Source organism: Salvia splendens, chromosome 13 (assembly GCF_004379255.2).
Source record: "Salvia splendens isolate huo1 chromosome 13, SspV2, whole genome shotgun sequence".
NCBI classification, from domain to species: domain Eukaryota; kingdom Viridiplantae; phylum Streptophyta; class Magnoliopsida; order Lamiales; family Lamiaceae; genus Salvia; species Salvia splendens.
In genome coordinates, this window is record NC_056044.1 from 12,490,133 (window position 1) to 12,505,394 (window position 15,262).

A 15,262-nucleotide genomic window follows, 5' to 3' on the forward strand; every position below is an offset into this window, starting at 1 on the left:
CATGACAATCAGAAGTTCAGAACCCCGTGTAATCTTTCCGACCGCTAGAAACAATGGCCAAAATTATAGATATTCCATATTTATTTGCAACTATTTGAAAGTGGATTCAAATTGCAAAATGGAAATGATTGCAACTATTTGAAAGTGGATTCAAATTGCAAACTGGAAATAAGTTGGTCATTTGGTTTATTAAAATCTCTATTATTAATATTAGTAAGTGAACACGTTATACACTTAGATCCAATGGTCATCATAATACTCCATCCGTCCCATAGTAGGAGTTACATTTGGTGTGAGTACGAGTTTTAAAAATATAAAGAATAGTTAGTTGAAAAAGTGAGTAGAATATGTGGTCCACTTTTTATATTAATTTTATAATAAAATGTGAGTGAAGTGAATTAATGGAACGTGAGACCTACTTATGGTAAAAGTGAAATGTCACTTTTATTATATGACAGATCAAAATGACAAAATGTGACTTTTATTGTGGGACGAAGGGAGTATTAAATTTTGAATACCTAAATGTTCTTTTAATTTGGATTCCTAAACTGTTCATTTAATTTAAATTCCCTAACTGTTCATATAGTCAAATTTGTAAAATACTTAATTATCTAAGAAAACGACATAGTTGGTTGCAGGTGTCCTGATTAACCTAATTAATGACGGATTTAAGAAATGCAACTTGTGGAGTCAAAATTTCCCTATTGTTATGTACAACCAACTAACATAACATTCAAATGGTCACCTTTCATCTTATTCCGCAGCTTTAGCTTACATGTAAATGTATGTGAATATCATAGATCTTCAAAGAAGATAGTAATTAAAATATTTAATTTAAGTTAAACAATAATCAATCATTTTGTTTGCATGCTGAATTGAGTTTAAACCAAAATAAAAACTAATTGAGCGTAATTGACCTATACAGTGTTGAAAAAGTAAAATGCGGAAAATAAAACTCAAGAACTCTTGAAGACTACATTTTGATTGATTTGGATTGTTGTTGTTGATACATAGAACATAGGTATTTATAGGACTCTAGATATAAATATACCTAGGAACTATACTTATTGGAACTCCACATTATAAATGTTATTCTCTTCTCAACAAGTTGGGACTCAACACATTCTCTTCCCAACATACTTGGGACACTTCAAGTTATCTTTCCAACACTCCCCCTCAAGTTAAGTATCGAGTTTTTTCGACACTTAACTTGCACGATCTTCACTTTGATAAATAGTTTATACTCGTATTCAGGAGTCCTTCACTTTTCATTGACAGTTTATGCTCGTATCATAGAGCTTTTTCAATTCATCATTGATAGTTTATACTCGTATCAAAGAGTTTTTTTCATTGAAAGTTTAGGCTCATTTCAAGGAGCTTCTTCGTTTTTTTCATTGAAAGTTTAGGCTCTTTTCAAGGAGTTTCTTCAATTTTTTGTTGACAGTTTTAACTCGTGTCATAGAGTTCTTCAATTTTTTGATTGGCAGTTTTAACTCGTGTCAAGGAGCCATCTTAGATAGTTTTTGCTCGTACCTAGGAGCCATCTTAGACAGTTTTAGCTCGTATCCAGGAGCCATCTTAGACAGTTTTAGCTCGTATCCAGGAGCCACTTCATTTTTTTTTCCTGACTGGCAGTTTTGACTTTTGTGCTTATCTAGACAGTTTTTGCTCGTATCTAGGAGCCACTCATCTTTGGACTGAATCTAAATTGCAGCCCAAAGCTTAATTTTGGAAGGCCATTCTTGGCCCATTTCGCTCATATATAATGAGCCCATATTCTTTTCATTGTTTCTCTTCTTGAGCCTAATAATGCTAGGCCCAATTTTTTCTTTTTCTTGAAACACAATTGAGAAGACGTAAACACCCGCCTCCTTTCTCCTTCTCTTCTCCAATTGACGATGGCCATGCCTTTTCTGAATCTTCTCTTCTTTGAGACAATCTGTTCAGCGGAAACACTTATCGGATACCCAAGTTTACAGCCTAGTTGAGAAATAAGCAGTGGTTCCTTCTTCTTCATTGTCCGTCCGCCGTCAATTGGGTCACCGAAGCTTCGCCGGTGTCCTCTGTTAATCGCTCACTCTCCAGCCGGCGACTGCTCTTCCTCCGCAGCTCTCCCACAAAATCCATTTGCCCTCAATCAACAATTAGAGGGATCAGTGCCTCCATCGTTCTCTTCCATTTCATTCTCCCAATTTTCCCAAAAATCTGAAAATCACGTCACCTCATCTCTCCTCTATCCCCAAAATTGGAATTTGCAGCCCTTTCAACTTCCTCTCTCTCCGAGCAAAAACTGTCTAGATACCCAAGTTTACAGCCTAGTTGAGAAATAAGCAGTGGTTCCTTCTTCTTCACTGTCCGTCCGCTGTCAATTGGGTCACCGAAGCTTCGCCGATGTCCTCTGTTAATCGCTCACTCTCCAGCCGTTTACTGTGCTGGAGAGGAAACATCCAAGAGAGTGTACTTTCTCCCCCTCTCGGTTGGACGATTCCTATCTTGTTTGAGGGAGATTTGGCTATCTTTGGAGTTGAGTAGAGAGTGGCGGAAAAATTAGTTTTTTGGTGGACAGAAGGCTTGAATTTGGTGATTATTTTTTTTTTGATATTTTGGGGTTTAGGATGAACACATATTCAACTAAACATTTTTTTCATAGAGACAAGTCGATTCATGCAAGGATCGAACATGCTCTGATACCATGTTGAAAAGTAAAATGCGGAAAATAAAACTCAAGAACTCTTGAAGACTACATTTTGATTGATTTGGATTGTTGTTGTTGATACATAGAACATAGGTATTTATAGGACTCTAGATATAAATATACCTAGGAACTATACTTATTGGAACTCCACATTATAAATGTTATTCTCTTCTCAACAAGTTGAGACTCCACACATTCTCTTCCCAACATACTTGGGACACTTCAAGTTATCTTTCCAACATACAGAAGACTTCGTGGATCAAAATGTTAAACAGATGTTAGGTGGCCAAATTTACTGACGTCGTTCTGAATTTTGATATCCCTTTAACCTTACAACTATTGATTAAGATGACCTGGTCCTGGTGTATTTGTAAATACATAGATACATGACCTTTCGAAGTCAATTATATGCTCTCTCTATCTTTCATATAAAAATTATTACCATTTTGTCCCTTCTTAAGTGATTTATATATTTTTTAAAACATTCTAAGCTAAGTAAAGCATTTTCTATTATGACATTCTCTCTTATTTTTTCTCTCTACTTTTTCATTTATTTTATTTTATTCTTTTCAATTAACAAAGAAAATCCCATTTTCCTGCGCCAAAAAATAATGGCTCACTTAGTGAGGGAGAGAGAGTAGTACAATCTAGAGAGTGTTTGCATTTTCAAAGCTTTCACCAAATTCAGAGTAATAAATAATACTCCCTCCGTCCCCCAATTTGAGTCACTCTTTTCCATTTCGGGCCGTCCCCGAATAAGAGTCACTCTTCCCACTTACCATTTTTGGACATCAAAATTACCCTTTATTACACAAAAAGTCAAAAGGGCCCAACATTTCACTACCTAACTCCATTTATTACACCACACATTTAAACTTTTCCTTAAAACTCGTGTCGAGTCAAAGAGTGACTCAAATTGGGGGACGGAGGGAGTATACATTTGACAGTCCACTCTAAGAGGAACAATTCTTATTTAACAGGGAATTTCATGTAGCATTGTTTTATAAGTTAAAAAGGAGAGAATAAAGTAGAGAGATTGATATATCATTTAAAGTGAAATATTTCAATAAAAAAATATACTCCATCACTTAAAGTGGGACAATGAAGTAGTACAATAATTATTAGAAATTTAAAAGTAATAGTAATAATTAATTAAGATTGAGAAATTTATAAAACTAATGACATAAGCTTATATTTATGTGTGGAGTAGTAGGTTTTTTTATATATTCCAAAGCTAATTAAAAACCAGCATTGTAATCAAGTGAGTTTAGTGTTGGTATGTAATTTTACATACAAGTATACTATTCCATCCGTCTCATAGGAGTATGTATTTTGGTTGGACATGAGTTGTAAAGAATACAACTTGATTTTCCATATCAAAGAATTTGTAAAGTACATGCATAATATCGGCATCAGACCAAAAGCTTTCTACAAGTTCACGATACGTCTCTTACAGGGAAGCCAAGACGATATCTTTCACCGCCTGACACCACTTGAAAAATGCATCTCGAACTTCCTTTATGGAATTTTGTCAATGTAATGGAGAACATGAATCGGTGAGTACAAACTTTAAGTTTCGACGATGAGAATGTTATCTAAGTTACATTTCATAATTTTAGCCTCCGAGTTTATTTTCTTTAAGGTTTGCAAACATATTATTGAATGATCACATTATAAATAATTTAGATGAGAATAAATAAAACAATTTACATATAAAAAATAAAATTAGATATGTCCTAAGGTAGAGGCTGATACATATCATAGTGATATGTATGCAACAGTTTAGTGATGGACTGCATTCTCAGCCATTTGTAAAAGAAGAGAACAGTTTTGAGTAGCCATATGAACCGAACCTAGTTGGGATTTTAGCATGCGTCAAAACAATTTTAATTTTAATTTTATATTTAAATCCGAAAGGTGAAACTTCCATGACATACATCTACGAACACAAACACAAAATTTAACAAGGACATGCACACTAAACATAGTGTAAGTGAAAATCAATAGGCAGTGCTGAAACAAGTCTTGACAACATTGGCCGCCAATATCTGCATGAGCTTCCCATTAGCAGGGCCAACGCAACGCGGAGTCTTGAACTGGCTGACCGCTCCTCCCATTCCCACAAAGTGATCCATTACCTTCTGGAATGTTCCCCGCTTCAATATCCTGAGCTCCAGTGCCCCAATCCCATTTATCCTCCGCATGCTCACATACCCCGCGTCCACGAACGACCGATCCAAGCAATTGCAACACTCCTCCACCACCTCCTCGCTCGCCCCTCCGCTCATCTCCCAGAACACCACGTATCTCGCCGGCTCCGTCGACGCCTCCACGCAGCTCGTGTAGTCCACCACCTCCACCTTCTCCGCTGCCGCCACCTTTGCTGCCGCCTCCACTGACACCTGCACCCAAAAAAATACTAACTAATTTGTGTTTCTAAAAATCAATAGATTAATTTGGGTCTTAAATTTTTAGTATTATTGCGTCTCTGTGCTTAACCTGCAGATCCCTCTCCGTGTTCTTGTCGAGGTTTATGCTGAGCACCACGTTCCTCCGGCACACGAATCTCACCTCCGGAGTCCCGTTGCGGAACCCCTCCACCCTCACCACGTCGCCCAGCTTGTAACGGTACAATCCTGCGAAGCTCGTCGTCACCACCTCGTACTCCTTCCCGATCTCCACCTCCGTCAGCCCCACCGCTTCTCCGCCTGAATCCAACGGGATGAATTCGAAATAGCCGACGTTCGGAACCACCGCAAATGTTGCCTCCTCCGGCGGCGACTTAGGGTTCACATTCACTCCGATCCAACCCTCAGAAGCTCCGTAATCGGCGCTCACTAATGGGATTTCTCCGGCGTAGTGCCGGAGCTTGTTAATGTAGGGCTCCATGGAGCCGGTCATGATGCCGTAGATATACTTCACATTAGGGAAGAGCGCCGGGATCAATCCGTACCAATTGCTGAGGGTTAGGCATTTTTGGTTGATGGCGTCGGCGAGATTAGGGTCGGGCTGGAGGAGGAGCTTCGCCATGGCGGATTGGATCGGGGTGGAGGTGATGCGGCTGCTTAGGGAGCCGCGGCGGATGTCGGCGACGAGGTGGTGCCAGATGTGCTCGAAGGTGCGGAAAGCGTGGACGATGCTGTGGGCGAAGGTGGAGGAGATGAGCTGGATGTGGTCGCTGTGGAGGAGGCCGCAGAGTAGGTGGCAGTATAAGGAGTGATGGTAGTTGCAGCCGAAGATGACCTCGTCGGGGCTGCAGCACGGGCGCTGCGTCGCTCGCAGCGTCTGTTTGAAATCGGGGCTGCTGAAGAGGTGAGTGGTGGCGGTGCCGGCTCGGAGGCCGCCTTTGGTGGTGAACTGCTTGCTGCTGTAGATGAATTGTAGCGCTTTTCCGTTGTCGATTGGGTATTCTCTGTTTGGGAGGAATTTTTATCAGTTTTCGAAAAGATGGTAATGTTTTTAATTTGAATTCGATTACCTGTTTCTGAAGGCAAATGAGGTCTTATAAACTTGCACGGTGTTCTCGACCAAATCATCGTTGAAGGGTAGGTACTTTGGCTTCCCTTGAGTAGTGCCCGAACTGCAAAAACATAAATCAATGTCTTTAAAAGATCAAACGATTTCATAAGATTTGTGCAAAGTTTAAACACATCTTCTATTCATAACAAATTAACATAAAAGTTATATAAAAGTTTATAATTTAAGTCTAAGCATTAAACATTAGGAATCCAAATCAACATTCCGTCACGTGTAATATAGTATAATTGTACTAACATCTACGGCCGATTCAACATGTAAAACTTTAATTAAATTAATACGTACTACCTCCATCCACCAAAAATACTCGATTCGTCCACCAAAAATAATTACATTTACAGATGACACATAGTATTAACACAAAACTGGGAAATAATGAAAGATGAGTAGACAAAGTCAATATAACAAAAAATCAGATAAGGACACTTTTTAATACTATTAAAAACGCTAATTTGTGTGTCTAATTATAACTTCAACAGTTCATAGAGTATCATTAGGGGTGTTCGGTTTGCAAGATTGTATTTGAGATTAAATATATAGTGTGTTTGGTTCATTAGATTCATTCCCACAACTCAATCCTAGATGAATAATCATGAGATAATTAGTCATAGCTAATCTCATGTGACTAAAATAATCTCACAACTCAATCTTAGATTATATCTTGGTATTATTTTATTATGGAAACCGAACACCACCTTAGTATCCCAACTAAAATTAGAGGACACAAATAGAAGCGTTTTAAAAAGTAAAAGATTAAGATAAATTGCCATCAACTTAGGGATGCTTTCTATTGCGTCCTAAATTATGGTTATTTTAAAAAATCCAGGTAATTGCGTCTCCATTTTTGTGTCCTTAAAAGTTAGTAAGTTTTTTGTAGTAAGTGGATAAAGTAACATAGTAAAAGATAAAATGTAAATCAAGTAGAAGAGAGAAAAATAAAAAGTGAGTAATAACTGTAGGTAACCTTTCATTTTTAGTATGAGACTAAATTTGGTAGGTGGACAAAGATGGAAAAAATGTTGAACGGAGAAAGATGGATGGAAAGACGACGAATGGAATTATTTTTTGTGAAGAGAGTAGTTCTAGTTTTTGATTTTTTTTGGGTCTTTAACCAAATTAGTCTACTAGTATTTCTCATTCTAATGAGGTGATAATTTTCACTCAATTAAAATATTTCACATACATATTTTCTCTATCTCTTAATTTATCAATTTTATTTCTCGTATTGAAATTATTTTTGGTGGACAAATGTAGGAGTAGAATTTTAGCAAATAAACATAAGTATTGAAATGAACAAAATACAAACCTCAAGGACATGGCGGGGATGGGTTTGGCGGTGATGATGGATGAGTTATGAAGGATTCCGGCATCGGCAATCCGTCGAATATAGGGCTCGATATCGGCATGAGTGACAACGGGGACACAAGCCCTGTAGGTGTCTGGATCAGTTCTTTCGTTAAGACCCCATTGGGAGAGATACTCAGTTGCACCATTTTGCTCCAAGATTTTCTTCAGCGTTTCCCTCTGAACTCTCCCTGCATCTTTTGTTAACAACTCGAATTCTTCCACAACCTCCTCAACCTCTACTCTTTCTTGCATTTTCTCCAACATTTTCTTCAAAAATTTAAAAAAAAATTCTACCATGATGTATTGCAAATTTATCAAATCAAAACATAAAAGATGATACAAATCTTTTATCACATTTTATTCTTCTTCTTTTTATCTCATATTCCTTAAAATAGAAACATGGGAAAAAGAGGGAGAGGAGAATATCATTATTTATCATACTGACGTATAAAAGGGAAATAAGAATCCGACTGTATCATGGTACATATTCTTAAAGTGACGACGAATTTGTCAGTTTTAATGTATAACCTTTTTTACTTTTATTGATTTATTTCTATTTTTGACGCTGGTGATCAACTTAAAGGTGAAGAAAAAGATGATGAAAAAGGAAAGCTATTTTAAAAACAATTTAAAGACTAAAATAAAAAATACAATAACGGGACTGAATAGAAAACTCACGATTCAATGAATTTAGAATTGGAAATGTGGGGAATTTGTGTCGATGGGAAGTAATGAACGAAAGTGATATGAATGAGCTCAGATTTATAGAAGATCAAATCCGACAGTAGAGAAATTACGAGAATTTAGGGAAATTGTATTTGTGGTATCCATGCATTAGTGAAGAGATATTATCATATGTGATGTGGCACGATAAGTGGACTACTACAATGTGCAGAATACAATTTCCCGAAATTAATTGATTTACATTAATATTTCAATATATTAGCAATACAAGTCGGATTAAAGTTGGAAACAAATATATACTCCCTCCGTTCATAATTAAATGACTCATATCTGGATTTTAGAAATGTGAAAAGTGAAATGTGAGATCTACTTTTATATATTGATTCTATAATATAATATGAGTGAAATGAGTTAGTGGAATGTAGAGTCCACTTATGAGATATATTAAAAGTGAAATAAAATATTTAATAGTGGACAAATGGAATAAAAGCTACTAGTATTTTATTGGTCGTAAGAAATTGGAATAGGATTAAAATAAAAATAAAACATGGTATATATAATAAAGAAGCGTGAAAGCCAACTCACTCTATATAGTGGATATGATGGAGTTGGTTTTGCAGAGACAGGAAGCTTTCTCTCACTTAAGCAATTTAAGTAATATGTTAGCTGAAATTTTAGGTTGTTTGGATATGCAGAAGAGTTTTGATAGAATAGTCGACAGAGTGAGTATGTTTATATAGAGCGAAGAGAGTGGACGGAAATACGCGCGTGTATAGTGAAATACCAAACGTACCCTTGGTGGAAGTTTTGTAGTGGAGCATTCAGTTTGTTTCATGACATTGGACTCCACTATTTTATCGCTAATCCATATCTATCTCTTTATATTATCATATCCAAAAATATTATAATGTGTAGTATTTTATTTTTAAAAATTGATTATATTCTTGTAGATGTCAATGTAGTTTTCGTTATAAGAGGGAGGAGAAATGTTGTAATCATACCGACAAACCGACCTCAGCCGTTTCTATATAATTGTGCAAATGGATATTTTCTTTAAGTCGGCGGGGAGGGGAGTCTGGAATATTATGTGACAGTTACCACTATAGAATTAATGAAGGATCTAAAAAAACGTGGACGGAATATCATGCTAAATAGTTCATCCCTCTATTATTGCACTTTATATCCCTTCAGACAGGTCCATGTTCTCTTTACTCATGGTAATAATAATAATGAAAATGAAAATGAAAACGAAAACAAAATAAAATTGTCTCACTATATTATTTTTATTTAAGCACAAAAATAATTTCATTTTTATTTATGTAAATTATCATTGTTTTTTTCCTTTTCTCATTCCTACTTTATCAATAATGGATTCAAATCTTGTCATCCACAAATATTGTTACAATTTAATATTATAATTAGTATTGATGAATTCTAAAGCATGCTATATACTCCCTCCCGTCTATAAAAAATAGTCTCATTTGTTGACAGCATGAGTTTTAATAAAAAAATCAGTAAAGTAAAAAAGAAAGAGAAAAATAGGTAAAAAATGAGAGATAGAGAGAAAAAAGTAGTAAAGTACGAGAGAGAGGAAAAAAATGAGCAAAGTATGAGAGAAAAACTTTTTCATTTTTAAAAATGAGACTATTTTTTGTGGACATCCCAAAATGAACCTATTTTTCCTGGACGGAAGGAGTAACTTTTAAATTTATATATTTTTTCAATTTTTTATATTAATTATAATTTGTTATACTTTAATTATTTTTATTTTAGTAACTATCAATTACACTAATTATTTTAGTGGCAAGTGTATGGTGAATGGGAATTCATGTAGTGGGGCACTGAATCTCAATATTAAGATTTCGTTTAAGCAAAACATATTATTAGGCCCTTATACTTCTATTATTTATTTTGTTAGATTCTTTCACTTCTTTTGTTTGAATAAGGCCTACTACTTTTATATTTAGAGTGAACTTCAAAAATTAATTCTTGGACTGCCGTTTGCACGTATGTGGTTCTTGGATTTTAAAATATCATTTGTGATTTGTGGATTTTGATGTTCCATACTTTGCATTTTTATGAATATGAATGCACGTACGGTTCTTGGATTTTAAAATATAAAGTTGATTTTTATAATATTTATATTAGGAAATATTTCAAATTTCATCTTTTAATTGTGAATACGATTTATAGGTGAACTACGTTTCTTCTTCTTCTTCTTTATAATATATGTATTGTGTCTTTAAAATTATAAAATGACAACACTTTTAAAAATTGAATACACGTTTGCTACAAAACTTAAATTACTAGAATTTATAAGTTATTTTTTCTAATTTTTTTATCAACGGACTACGAAAGCAACTTAGGCAAGTGTTTCTTATATTAGAGCATTAGCAACAGGGTCCATCTCACCAGTGGCGGATGCAGAATTTTTATGATGGGGTTCCAAACTAGTGTTCCTTAATGTGATATTTTTTAGCGCCGACCAATAAGAGAATCAATTATAAAAGTTAGAGGTATGTATAAGGTGATTGTTGATAGATCCAACGTCAACGTAAAAAAAAAGGCCAACTTAATTTGTTGAAAAGAGAGTTTTTTTTTAAAATATAAATTATTGAAGAAAAAGAGAGTTAAACTGAATTCTTAGTATTAGCAATGTAATATGTAGAATAAAAAAGTGATATAAATAGGAACACATAAAATATAAAATAGAAAAATCAGTGTAAAATGGAAAAAAAATATAGTAAGTAATTGTTCTTATAGTGAGAATCGAACTCTCAAATGTATATAATACCAAAAAAAAAATTGTAAGAATCAAACTCAATTTAAATGTAAATAAGAAAAATAAGGACATTTATACATGTAAGAAGAATCAAGTCAAAATTGAATGAATAAACTCTTAATCAAAAAGGTAAGTGTGAAGGAAATATAGCTGCCTAGGCTGGGAATCGAACTCTCACCAATCTCCCCACTTAAGGTAGAGAAAGAAGCCAACTGCGCTACTGACATACTCCATCCGTTCGTGATTAAATGTCTCATATTTGACCAGCACGGGTCATAAGAAATTGTTTGACTTTATGTAGAAAAGTGGGTAGAAAAGTTAGTGGAATGTGGGACCTACTTTTATATATTGGTTCTATAATAAAATGTGAGTAGAATGAGTTATTGAAATGTTGGGTCCACTTACCAAATATAGTAAAAGTGAAATATGACATTTATTGATGGACAGACGAAAAAGGAAAAATGAGACATTTTAATGGCGGGCGGAGGGAGTATTTGTTATAGGCGTTAATATACATATACTAATAGGTAAAATGTTTCCGGGTTCCATGGATCCCCCATGGCTTTGAATAGGTCCGCCACTGCTTCTCACCGCCCTTGCCACTGTCTAGCGGGACGACGGTTGGGAAGTGAAGAGGTTGGCAGCGGAAGCGTGCATAAGAACCGATCACATGAATTTGATCTATTTAGCTGATTATTTAGACAAATTCTATTCGCGTAATTTTCTCACGTATCATGCTCATAACTTGAATTATAATCATGCTTTAGATCAAACAATCCCTAAAACATGCATACTACGGAGTTAGCCAATTTACCTCGTTGATTCACTTAAGAATCGAAGATGGCTTGCGTCTTCTCCACGTGAATATCTTCAGAACTCAACCTCGGATCTTCTGACTGGTGTCCCGGACTGTAGACTGATATTTGTGTGGGCAAATCTCACCACTGTACTAAGACTTAAATAACGAAGACAGAAATCTTCTCACGGAAGGAGAAGAATTTCGATCCTCTCTCAAATCTGAGGTGGACAAAATTTTGTTATGAAAAAAGTGTGTTTTCTGTCTCCTTTATTCTCCTATTTATATTAAGCACATATAGGGCCCAGACGGGGATCTAAGGAAGAATTTGGACATGGCCTCACCCAATTAGCTTTTTACTAATTAAATTAAACCCACAATTTAATACAAGCTCATATTGGAATATTACAAGCAACCACTACAGAAGTAATATTGCACTGCCTTTCCAAATCCGAAATTACAAGTATTCCGAGTTTCCTTTGATTTGTTTAATTCATTTCCCGCACTTAAGATAGAAACATCCATTAATTAATTAGTGTCTGCTATGGAGTTAATTAATTAACATATTTTAATTTCCAAGAGTGGACTTAGCAAGAAACTCTTATTTATTATTCATAGAGTAATCAAACTCCAACTAGCTAGGTTCCGAATAATAAAACCTTGTTTCGAGCTCCTCTTGTGGATGTTATCAAACGAGACTCCCCTCGCACACGATTCAATATAATAGCAATCCTAGCACCGCCAGATAATGATCACCACTACCCAATATACCTGGATCGTTGGGTGACGAAAAACCCGCACCTTTGGTAAGTCAAAGTAGTAGATACTCAATATCGTATACTCAATGCTAACGTACATTGATTAAGAAATTAATTATCAAGACCTCGTCTTTCAGTAGATAGCATAAAGACTTGTCTTGCTGTTAGATTCATTCAGTGCTATACCACACCAACATCATCATATTTCAATAAGGCTTAGAAATAATCGGACTGCCATTGCAACCTTTCACGATAGGTAGTCTAGGCCTATCTAGGTTGTTAAATTCTTATTTTCCTTTGTTCAGGATTGACCGCGTAACTAAAATTGAGCGCAGCCCACAACCGGTCTACTAAAACAAAGACTTAGACTTTGTTATGTTCACTTATACATTTAAATATGCAATAAACATCCATTAAATGTAAAACATAACAACATTACGACAAAAATAATCTGTTGCATTTATTGGAAAATAATAATTAGAGTTTACAGTTTCTAGTATACAAACCCTAACAATCTCCCACTTATACTCAAAACAGCTTTCGAGTATACAAAATAGTAGTGCGCACGTCTAAATTTCTCCCACTTATACTGAAAGCGAGTTGAGGTCTTGAAAGAGTCGAACTCCCATCCCTTCAACGTGGCCCTCGAACGGTTTTACCGCCAATGCCTTTGTAAAAGGATCTGCCAGGTTGTTCTTTGACGCAATCTTGACTACTTGTATGTCTCCTCTCTGCACTATTTCCCTTATGATATGATACTTCCGCTCTATGTGTTTGCTCGCTTTGTGAGCTCTTGGTTCCTTCGAATTTGCCACAGCACCAGAATTGTCACAATAAATCGTGATGCTCTTGGACAGATTCGCAACCACACTTAAATCCATAAGGAAGTTCTTGAACCATACTGCCTCTTTTGCAGCCTCCGAAGCGGCCACATACTCGGCTTCCATGGTCGAGTCCGCGATGCATTTCTGCTTCACACTCTTTCAAATTACGGCTCCACCTCCTAAGGTGAACACATATCCTGAAGTAGATTTTCTCGAGTCCTGATCAGTTTGAAAGTCTTGAGTCAGAATATCCCAAAGGACAGAGCTCGACTGCATTGTATAGCATAGTCCTTAGTCCATTTAAGGTACTTGAGTATGTTCTTTACGGCAGTCCAATGTCCTTGGCCCGGATTCGACTGATATCTTGCCACCATGCCAACAGCAAAGTAAATATCAGGCCTCGTACAAAGCATATCATACATGAGACTTCCAACTGCCGAAGCATATGGAATCCTTCTCATTGCTTGTATCTCAGACGGCGTTCTGGGGCACATCTCTTGAGATAGATGGATGCCATGTCTAAAAGGTAAGAAACCTTTCTTGGCGTCCTTCATGCTAAAGCGACTAAGTACTGTTTCGATGTAAGGTTCTTGAGATAAGCACAACATCTTCTTTTCTCGATTCCTAAGAACCTTGATCCCGAGGATGTGTCTCACGTCTCCCATATCCTTCATCTCGAACAGGTTTGACAACCATGTTCGTACTGATGACAACATCTTTTTATTGTTTCCAATTAGAAGAATGTCATCTACATATAAAACTAAGAACACTACATTCCCCTTTTCAACCTTCTTGTACACACAACTTTCACTTGGGCATTTTTCGAATCCAAACTTGCGAACAGTTTGATCGAAACACTGGTTCCATGATCTAGATGCTTGCTTAAGGCCATACATGGCCTTCTTAGGCTTCCAAACCATGTGTTCCTTGCCCTTTATGGCATAACCTTCGGGTTGTTCCATGTAGATGGTCTCCTCAAGACCGCCATTTAGAAACGCAGTCTTAACGTCCATCTGCCATACATCCCAATCCATATAAGCTGCTATAGACAATAGTATCCGGATCGATTTGAGCATGGCCACTGGGGAGAAAGTCTCGTCGTAATCGACACCTTCCTTTTGGGTATACCCCTTAGCCACTAGTCTTGCCTTGAAGACTTTAACTCGTCCATCGGGTCCACGTTTACGTTTATATATCCACTTGCTCCAGTACAGCCTTCGTGTAGGACGGAAAAATCGTAGATGTCTTTGTCTATCATAGATTGTAGTTCCGAATCCATTGCTTTCACCCATTCGCAATGATCGACATATGCCTGCGCTTCCGTAAAGTTCCAGGGATCTAATACATTGCTGTCCGAGGAGTGATCCATAGATTCCCCCAAACCAATGTATCATTCGGGCTCATGTGAGACCCTCCCACTGCGGCGCGGCACTACAATTCTTGGAATAGAAGTTGAAGTTTGTGGAATTATTTGTACATTTGGTACTCGTTCTTGGTTAATGGAATTTTTGACAGAAGTTAGCTCATCAAGAACCACTTTACTGCTGGGTTTATGATTCATTACATAGTCTTCCTCTAAGAATGTGGCGTGAGTGCTCACAATAACTTTCTTATCTCGGAGACTAAAGAATTCATAAGCTTTCGTTCCTCTGGGGTACCCTATAAACAATCATACCTCCGTCCTTGATCCTAGCTTAGTTGGATCCTTTTGCAATACATGAGCTGGGCAACCCCAAATCTTGAGATGTGCTAGATTGGGCTTGCGCCCAATCCACAACTCATAAGGAGTAGTAGGTACGGATTTTGATTGTAAATTGTCTAAAATATGGCTTGCAGAAA

At 36.4% G+C, this 15,262-nt stretch overlaps 1 protein-coding gene across 1 annotated transcript; it reads right to left on the reverse strand.

Moving 5' to 3' along the window:
* Nucleotides 1–4,566: 4,566 nt before the first annotated feature.
* On the reverse strand, nucleotides 4,567–8,956 carry LOC121761580 (jasmonoyl--L-amino acid synthetase JAR6-like). Its single transcript, XM_042157215.1, has 5 exons — nucleotides 8,849–8,956; nucleotides 7,539–7,846; nucleotides 6,174–6,275; nucleotides 5,195–6,107; nucleotides 4,567–5,097 (listed from the first exon to the last, which is right to left on the reverse strand). Exons 2-5 carry the CDS (start codon nucleotides 7,841–7,843, stop codon nucleotides 4,696–4,698), a joined length of 1,722 nt encoding a protein of 573 aa, XP_042013149.1. The 5' UTR covers nucleotides 7,844–7,846; nucleotides 8,849–8,956; the 3' UTR covers nucleotides 4,567–4,695.
* Between the last annotated feature and the right edge of the window lie 6,306 nt (nucleotides 8,957–15,262).